The sequence below is a fragment of the Urocitellus parryii genome, chromosome 6 (genome assembly GCF_045843805.1).
Source record: "Urocitellus parryii isolate mUroPar1 chromosome 6, mUroPar1.hap1, whole genome shotgun sequence".
Taxonomy (NCBI): Eukaryota; Metazoa; Chordata; class Mammalia; order Rodentia; family Sciuridae; genus Urocitellus; species Urocitellus parryii.
This window is the reverse complement of record NC_135536.1, coordinates 27865687-27874530: the sequence shown is the minus strand read 5'-3', so window position 1 is coordinate 27874530 and position 8844 is coordinate 27865687. Positions and strand designations below refer to the sequence as shown.

Here is an 8844-nt window from a genome sequence, read left to right as displayed (position 1 = left end):
GGAAACCAGGGCCTCACATGTGCTAGGAAAGCTCTCTACCAATGGCCACAACCCCAGCTCCCATGTACGATTTTGATAGTTCTTTGTTAAATAAATAAAAGAAAGAATGAACAGTGGTCTTTTTCAGAGGAGAAATGTATTAAGTCTTCAACTCTCTGGTCATAGTGGTGCCAGAAAGGAAAGAGTTAAGCTTTCTGGAGGAGGCAGGCTCAACACAAGACCCCCTTTCCTTTTTTTTTTTTTTTTAATTGGCAAAGGCAGGATAGGTGATACATGAGATAAATCCTGGATATAAAATCTCGACACATCTTTTAGATGTTGACCTGAGCTGTTTCAGACCTGAAGGGGAAGTAAATCAAATCATTCTAGGTTTTTCTCTTAAGTGGCTCTGAGATTCAATTGTGAGAATAGAAGGCAAGGCCAGACCCAGGAATTCAAGGCTTGACCTACTTTGTCGAAGCTAATAATAAGAGGAGAAATAAATTTGCCTTCATAAACTAACACTCTCTCTCTCTCTCTCTCTCTCTCTCTCTCTCTCTCTCTCTCTCTCTCAAAATCAAGGTCGGTGGGATAGCCTAACAGATGATAGAATTAGCAGAGCAGAAGACCCCGAAGAATTGCTTTAGGATTCAGGGGACCTCCAAAAAGCCTGTTACGTGGGCCCCCACCGCACACCTTTTTGGTGAGGGAGAAAAAGCGTCTACATTCCCACCAACATAAACCAATGACATACAGTGATGAAATTCTGTTTTCACCTCTGCCTGTGACAGGGAATGCAAAAATAGCAAGTGGCCCAGTTCCACGAATCCCCGCCTCCCTGCCCTCGCGGCTCCCGCCGGGTTCGGATCTCTAAGAATGGAGGTTAGCGCATCAGCCCGCACTAGAGGCGCTCAGCCCCCGGACTCGGCGGGTGATGTCAGGCGGCGGGAGCGGCCGCAGCCGGGACAGGGAGGCCGCGGCCCCTGGGGAGCGGGGAGGGCGGGTGGCCTCGCTGGACCGACGGGCGCACCCGGCCGCGCGGCGTCGCCTGGCGACGGCCCTGGCGGCGCTGTGTTGCTGTAAACAGCAGCTTCCCTGTTACTATCTATAGCAGAATCGCCTGGCTCCCGGGTGCGGCGGCGGGAGGCAGGTTCGCGGTTCCGCTCCCCGCGCACCAGGAACGGTCTGCCCGCTGCCCTATTGTGCCTCGCCCCCTCTGGGTGTCCACTGTGGGCCCTGTGTCCAGGTCCAAAGTGTGGAAGGTGGGACACAGGGGCTCTGCAAGGGACCTGCGGCGTATTGCCCCAGAGGTAGCCAGCACGCTGGGACTGATCCAGGGCAGTGTGACCCCGGTTGTCCTTTGCAGCGGGGCAGGAGATTGGGGGCACCTGGGGGTGTGGTACACTCTGGGACATTTTCCCTCCTCCGAACCTCATTTTTCAGGATGAGGAAATGGCCACATAGCCGCGCTGGGGTCCCAGCGACTAAGGTCTTCTGTCTGGGCACTGCTGGGCACTGTCCTTCCAGTCCCCCAGTCCTCCCCCCTCCAAGTTCGAGCTGGAAAATCACCCGCTGCTGCCTCCCGGTTAGCGCAGCTTCCTGGCGGGACCGAACCAGTCCCCATCTCCCCAGCGCGGACTCGAGTTAGATCACCCCACTTATCATCCCACCTTGTAACCCTCGATTGGACACTTGCCTAGATAACGCAATTGCGGCCCCACTCCGCGGTCTCACTCCCCAGCCCCAGCCCAGAAGAAGGCAAACGACTCCTTCTGACATTCTAGCACCGAGGTTTTGCACAATGTTTATCGGATAGTGTCTCAGATTTGACAATAACACTAATATCTCTACATACGACTAAGAAAAAACTGCGCTATCTTCCTTGAAAACAAACGAACGAATGAATGAAGTAATGAATGAACCCACATCAGCGATAAAGCAGGTTATCGTATTCTTACTTTGGATCCTCCACTTTCTGCTTCAAAACGCAGTCCTAGTGTTGCTTGAGCCCAGGGACTCAAGGAGAGGGCTGAGGGTCTGATTTCACATTTTGCATTGAATTAGGACTAAGGGAATGGGGGTAGGACGCATTCGTCCGGGAGCAGAGGCTTCAAGCCCTCAGCGCCGAGTACCTGTTTCTCCTATACCTGTCCCCAGTTTCTGGACATTGCTAAAGAGGCGGCCGTCATCCCGTCTCTTCCGACCCCGGGAACAAGGGTCCGCATTGAATCAGGTGCGAAAGTTCGCTCGCGTTCTCCGCCTTTCCCGCCTCCCCTCCCCCGGCTGCGGGCCCCCGCCTCCCCCAGCGCTGCACCCTTGGTGTTGGCTGCAGCCAGCGAGCAGTTCCCGTCAATCCCTCCCCCCTTTACACAGGATGTCCATATTAGGACATCTGCGTCAGCAGGTTTCCACGGCCGCTCACTGTAGTCGTGGGGGGAGTTATCCCCGAAATCCCACACATAGAGGGGTCCAAGAGACCCCTAAGACCGGAATGCAAAACGTTCATAGGATAAAAACACACAGCAAGACAGGAACAAGTGGCTACCAGTGCGGCGGAAGTGACAAGTCGGCCACAGAGGCACCCAAGAGCGCGCGCTTCCCCCCGAGTGCCTCAGTGGTTGCGACCAGTGACGTATTAGCTCATTCATAAAATGCTGTTATAAAAGCGGTGGCTGCGGCGCCTAGTACTCCAACCGCATCAGCAGCGAGAACCCGAGACTGAGCCGGCGGCGGCGCAGCGAGCGAGCAGTGACCGCGCTCCCACTCAGCTCTGCTCCACAGCTCCCACCCTTCTCCGTCCCTTGGTCCCTCTCCCGGCTTTCACAAACCGTGACAATGATGTTCTCGGGCTTCAACGCCGACTACGAGGCGTCATCCTCCCGCTGCAGCAGCGCCTCCCCGGCCGGGGACAATCTCTCCTACTACCATTCACCGGCCGACTCCTTCTCCAGCATGGGCTCTCCGGTCAATGCACAGGTAAGTTGGCTTCGTGCCGCTGTGGGACCTGGGACTTGGTGTCTCCGGGAGGAAAAAGCGGGTGGGATGCTCAGGGAAAACAGTCGGGGTCTCCCTTTAGCTAGCGAGGGAGGTTGCCGCGATTGGAGCAACCCTAACTTGGGAGCTTGGGACTTGTTCTCAGCACTGGCACGCTTGTCATAGTAAGACTTGGATCCCCTTTCCCGCTGCAGGTTCATCCTGAGCAGCCTCTGGTCCGCACTCCATGACTTGTCCCTGACATTAGCTGGGCAAACGTGTCCCAAGCAAAGGCTCGCTAACTAGAGCCTGGATTCTCCCTGGAGGCGGCAAAAAGTGGCAATCCCCTCCTTCCCGTGGCAGCCTGGAGCAGGAAGGAGGGCTCAAGGAGGAGGGTGCAGCGGGCGGGTGTGTAAGGCAGTTTCATTGATAAAAAGCGAGTTCATTCTGGAGACTCCGGAGCGGCGCCTGCGTCAGCGCAGACGTCAGGGATATTTATAACAAACCCCCTTTCAAGCGAGTGATGCTGGAGGGATAACGGGAACGCAGCAGCAGGGTGGAGGAGAAAGGCACTGCTCTGCGGACTTCTTGGGAGGAAAGGGAGAGAGTTTTCATCCAGAATGAGAAGCTTTTAAGATGAGCAGTCCATAACAGGACTCTCCCTCTGTCCCCCAACTGCAGGCGGCACTAACTCTGCTCTCCCCACCTGTGTCTGGAACACGCTCGCTCACGTCAGCTTTCCCCTTCTGTTTTGTTTTAGGACTTCTGCACGGATCTGGCTGTCTCCAGTGCCAACTTCATCCCCACAGTGACTGCTATCTCGACCAGCCCGGACCTGCAGTGGCTGGTGCAACCCACCTTGGTCTCCTCCGTGGCCCCATCGCAGACCAGAGCTCCCCACCCCTACGGAGTCCCCACTCCCTCCACTGGGGCTTACTCCAGGGCTGGAGCGGCAAAGACCATGACAGGCGGCAGAGCGCAGAGCATCGGCAGGAGGGGCAAGGTAGAACAGGTGAGGAGCTCTTCTGTATCTGGGAACAGAGGAGGGGCAGTGGAGATGCGGGAACAGAGAGGGGGCAGCCCTGATGGAATTGCCTGCACTTCCTGACCCGACTTCCAAGCCCTTTCCATCAGAGTCACACTTAGTCCTGCTCCAAGAAGTGCCCTCTAGTTTCTTCCCTGATAGTTTCCTACCTCATGTTTTAGCTTGGGCTCTTCTTTGTTCCCCTGCTGAGAATCTTACTTTAAATGCAGGTCACACCCAGGTTGCAACTGCAGGTTAGAAATGGCTTCAGAGAGGTGCCAGGAAGCTGCCAGAGCCAGTTTTATTGGGGCCAGGGAATGCAGGTGATGGCAGACACTGTTACTGAATGCTGTTCTTTTTTAAATTTTAGTTGTCTCCTGAAGAAGAAGAGAAAAGGAGAATTCGAAGGGAAAGGAATAAGATGGCTGCAGCCAAGTGCCGGAACCGGAGGAGGGAGCTGACTGATACCCTCCAAGCGGTAAGTAGATCCTCTGGGTCACTCCTTTTAAAAAGTTAGGGACAAAGTTGGAGATTGGGCATAGGGAGCAAGGCCCTCGAGGAAGACTGTGCCTTATGCTGTCCTTCATCCCCCTTTGTACAGGAGACAGACCAACTCGAAGATGAGAAGTCTGCTTTGCAGACTGAGATTGCCAACCTGTTGAAGGAGAAGGAAAAACTGGAGTTCATCCTGGCAGCTCACCGACCTGCCTGCAAGATCCCGGATGACCTGGGCTTCCCAGAAGAGATGTCTGTGGCATCCCTGGATTTGAGTGGGGGCCTGCCAGAGGCTGCCACCCCAGAATCTGAGGAGGCCTTCACCTTGCCCCTCCTCAATGACCCTGAGCCCAAGCCATCGGTGGAGCCAGTCAAGAGCATCAACACCATGGAGCTGAAGGCTGAGCCCTTTGATGACTTCCTGTTCCCGGCATCATCCAGGCCCAGCGTCTCTGAGACCGCCCGCTCAGTGCCAGACATGGACCTGTCTGGTTCCTTCTATGCAGCAGACTGGGAGCCCCTGCACAGTGGCTCCCTGGGGATGGGGCCCATGGCCACAGAGCTGGAGCCCCTGTGCACCCCGGTGGTCACCTGTACTCCCAGCTGCACTACTTACACGTCTTCCTTCGTCTTCACCTACCCCGAGGCTGACTCCTTCCCCAGCTGTGCGGCTGCCCACCGCAAGGGCAGCAGCAGCAATGAGCCCTCCTCTGACTCACTCAGCTCACCCACGCTGCTGGCCCTGTGAGCGGGCAGGGAAGGGGAGGCAGTGGGCACTCACAGGTGCCCCTGCCCCAGTTGGTGCATTACAGAGACGAGAAACACGTCTTCCCTCGAGGGTTCCCGTAGACCTAGGGAGGACCTTATCTGTGCGTGAAACACACCAGGCTGTGGGCCTCAAGGACTTGAAAGCATCCACGTGTGGACTCAAGTCCTAACCTCTTCCGGAGATGTAGCAAAACGCATGGAGTGTGTATTGTTCCCAGTGACACATCTGAGAGCTGGTAGTTAGTAGCATGTTGAGCCAGGCCTGGGTCTGTGTCTCTTTTCTCTTTCTCCTTAGTCTTCTCATAGCATTAACTAATCTATTGGGTTCATTATTGGAATTAACCTGGTGCTGGATATTTTCAAATTGTATCTAGTGCAGCTGATTTTAACAATAACTACTGTGTTCCTGGCAATAGTGTGTTCTGATTAGAAATGACCAATATTAAACTAAGAAAAGATATGACTTTATTTTCTAGTAGATAGAAACAAATAGCTATATCCATGTACTGTAGTTTTTTCTTCAACATCAATGTTCATTGTAATGTTACTGATCATGCATTGTTGAGGTGGTCTGAATGTTCTGACATTAACAGTTTTCCATGAAAACGTTTTATTGTGTTTTTAATTTATTTATTAAGATGGATTCTCAGATATTTATATTTTTATTTTATTTTTTTCTACCTTGAGGTCTTTCAACATGTGGAAAGTGAATTTGAATGAAAAATTTAAGCATTGTTTGCTTATTGTTCCAAGACATTGTCAATAAAAGCATTTAAGTTGAATGCCACCAAACTTGTGCTCTTTTCTTTTCATTCTGGGAGTTTTGTAAGATTCTGAAAGGTATTATTGGAGACCAGTTTGTCAGGAAGGGTAGCTCCTGGAGGGGGACACACCCCTCTGTCTGATCCCTTACCAAAGAGGAGAAGGAAACTGGAGAGGCGATTTTACAAATATGTGTCTTCACATTGCATTGCTGAAATTCTCTGCTTTCTGGCTCTGGGGGCAGAAATCTGTCCAGTAGGTTCTGTGTCTTTCTGCTTCTTTTTCTGTTTTGGTAGCAATGGGAGAAATGTTTAAATCTAGTTGTGCCGACCCTAAATTCAGATGTTTTAATCTTAAAGGACTCCTTTGAGCAAACAGAGCTAAGCTTTGCATACACGAGTTTAACTTTAAAAAAAAATATATGGTGCAGTTGATTGAGCTCAGGTACTCACACAATGCTAAGCAAGTGGTTTACCTAGCCCTATTTTAAGTTTTGTATTCCTCAAAAAATTATGTGAAGGGATGCTCCTACCTTAAAGGTGAACAAAGTGAAGACTAGTTGGAATGAATGATTTTCTCAACATTCTACTGTGGGGATTAGAATCTTTACTTCCTACTCTTTGTCCAAACCATCAGGTTGAATTGCCTCTTAAAACTAGGTTTAGCTAGGTGTGGTGGTACACGCCTGTAATCCCAGTGGCTTGGGAAGCTGAGGCAGGAGAATTGCAAACTCAAAGTCAGCCTCAGCAATTTAGTGAGGCCCTGAGCAAGTTAGCAAGACCCTGTCTCTAGATAAAATACAAAAGGGCTAGGGATGTGGCTCAGAGGTTAAGTGCCCCTGGGTTCAATCCCTGGTATCATAAACAAAACAAAACTAGATTTAAGGGCTAGGGATGCGGCTCAGTGGCAGAATGCTTGCTTAGCAGGCACAGAGCCTAGAATTCAATCCCCAGCACCACAAAATAAATCAACAAAAGTCCTGCTAATTAAAAAAAAAAACCCAAAACAATAACTAGTTTAAAAAAAGTTTTCACTTGGTTAAAAAAGCCCCAACTTTTTAGTCTTTAGCTCTAACATACTTAGTTGGCATATTTTATTCTCAAAAGGAAAAGAGGACTATTGTCCTATCCCTTGGTAAAAAGTGCTTTGTGATTTCTGAAGTTGCTTTAACATTAGGAACAAGCTGGGTCCAAGAATTCAAAAGAGATCTCAAAGAGCACAAATAAGGGCTGATCATTCTGTAAATAAAAAGTTACATAATCGCTCAGTAAGAAGTCACCATGACTATGAATAAGTTTTAACTTAGAAACTTTATCATCTTAAAGAAGAACATGACCTTTGTCTGGGACACCTCTGGTAATGGGGCACTTACACGCACATGTACAAACCATAAAGAGAGACGACTGTGCCCTTCTACCCTGGCTCTCAAGTGTCACACAGGCACCAAACTTGAAAGCCAGAGAGCAAGTTTCTACACATGCTGGGTGGAAAGGGAGCTTCAAGGCCAGTCTCCTAATGCTTAGGTGATAATGAAAATCACTGGGTGGTCACAGAGTATCATACTCGATCAAGTTAAAAGTTTTAATTTGAAATGACAGTTCCATTAAACTTGTTCTCACCTATGATCCCCTGCTCCTCCCATGATAATTGACATTTGAAAGCAACTTACTTATGGCTCTTTGGAGCTCTCCTACATCACGCAATGTTTGTGCACGATTTTTGCCAGTTTGGCATTAATGAAAGCTGCCTTGGGCTCATTGTTTACTGTTCAAAGGGTAAATACCTTATAGTTTAAAAATATGACCTAAATTAATTACACACTAATGTAACTAACATTTGAATTGGAAATAAAAAGGTGATATGTGTGTGGGTGTATTTGTATATAATATATATATTATATATATGTATGTATGTGTGTGTGTATATATATATATCTTACAGGGAACCCTGCTGCATCCCTTATGTGCATAGTAATAATAGGAGGAAGAAGGAAGAAAAATTCACAGATAGAGAAGGGCAGCTGGACTCGGACATCCCTGAACATCACATGACCTCACTAATGGCCTCTGGCTACCCCATGCTCACTACAGAGCGATACTATTGCTTTCCCTTTGACAGACTGGACAGAACTTTTCTCTAATTCACCATAGCCCAGGCTGTCCCATTGACAAGAATTTATTAAAGCAAGGAATCTCTTTAGCAGGCTTCCTAGAGGTCACAGGGTCCCCCACAGGATTGACACTCTGCCAGGCTCCCTACGGATCCCATTTTTATGGTGTGAAGAGAAGAAATTCCATCTCTTGCTAGCCAAAGGACTCCTTCCAAATTCTCTTTTCCTGACTCAGGCTCAACAACTACGGCAGATGATTGACATTGGAAATTTCAATTTTCTTTTGGAAAAGACTTTGACCTCATAAGATATAGTCTTACACTAGTCTCAACAAAACAACCATGTCATCAGGGTATGGTGGTGCATGCCTATAATCCTAGCCACTCAGGAGGCTGAGGGAGGAGGATTGCAAGTTGGAGGCCAGCCTGGAGAACTTCCCGAGAGCCTGTCTCATAAAATAGAAAGGGCTGGGGATAAAGTTTAGTGGTATAGCTTGCTTAGCATGTGTAAGGCTCTGAGTTTTATCCCTAGTATGGCCAAAATAAAATAAAACAAAACAAAAACTGTGTCAGGACATCACCGTTAAAAACCTTAATACAAGACATCCATATATCATAGAAGTGGCTGGGGGATCATTTCCTTCTGAGGACTGTCCAGTTTAGCTCACTAGTGGATCCTCAAGCCTAGCTTAGGACCTGGCACATAGCGCTGTGTTACTGAATATGTTCTCTGT

At 49.4% G+C, this 8844-nt stretch overlaps 1 protein-coding gene across 1 annotated transcript; it reads left to right on the top strand.

Annotated features, from left to right (window-relative positions):
* Nucleotides 1-2687: 2687 nt before the first annotated feature.
* Fos (Fos proto-oncogene, AP-1 transcription factor subunit) lies at nucleotides 2688-6021 on the top strand. Its single transcript, XM_026401445.2, has 4 exons — nucleotides 2688-2955; nucleotides 3713-3964; nucleotides 4347-4454; nucleotides 4578-6021. The coding sequence occupies exons 1-4, from the start codon at nucleotides 2815-2817 to the stop codon at nucleotides 5217-5219; spliced, it is 1143 nt and encodes a 380-aa protein (XP_026257230.1). The 5' UTR covers nucleotides 2688-2814; the 3' UTR covers nucleotides 5220-6021.
* The last annotated feature ends 2823 nt before the right edge of the window (nucleotides 6022-8844 follow it).

What these genes read in the sequence shown, in the direction of transcription:
- Fos (XM_026401445.2), top strand. Translation starts at nt 2,815, where the DNA reads ATGATGTTCTCGGGCTTCAACGCCGACTACGAGGCGTCATCCTCCCGC. An exon ending in GGAGGGGCAAGGTAGAACAG is followed by an intron (nt 3,965 to 4,346) that starts GTGAGGAGCTCT and finishes TTTAAATTTTAG; the next exon opens with TTGTCTCCTGAAGAAGAAGA. An exon ending in TGACTGATACCCTCCAAGCG is followed by an intron (nt 4,455 to 4,577) that starts GTAAGTAGATCC and finishes CCCTTTGTACAG; the next exon opens with GAGACAGACCAACTCGAAGA.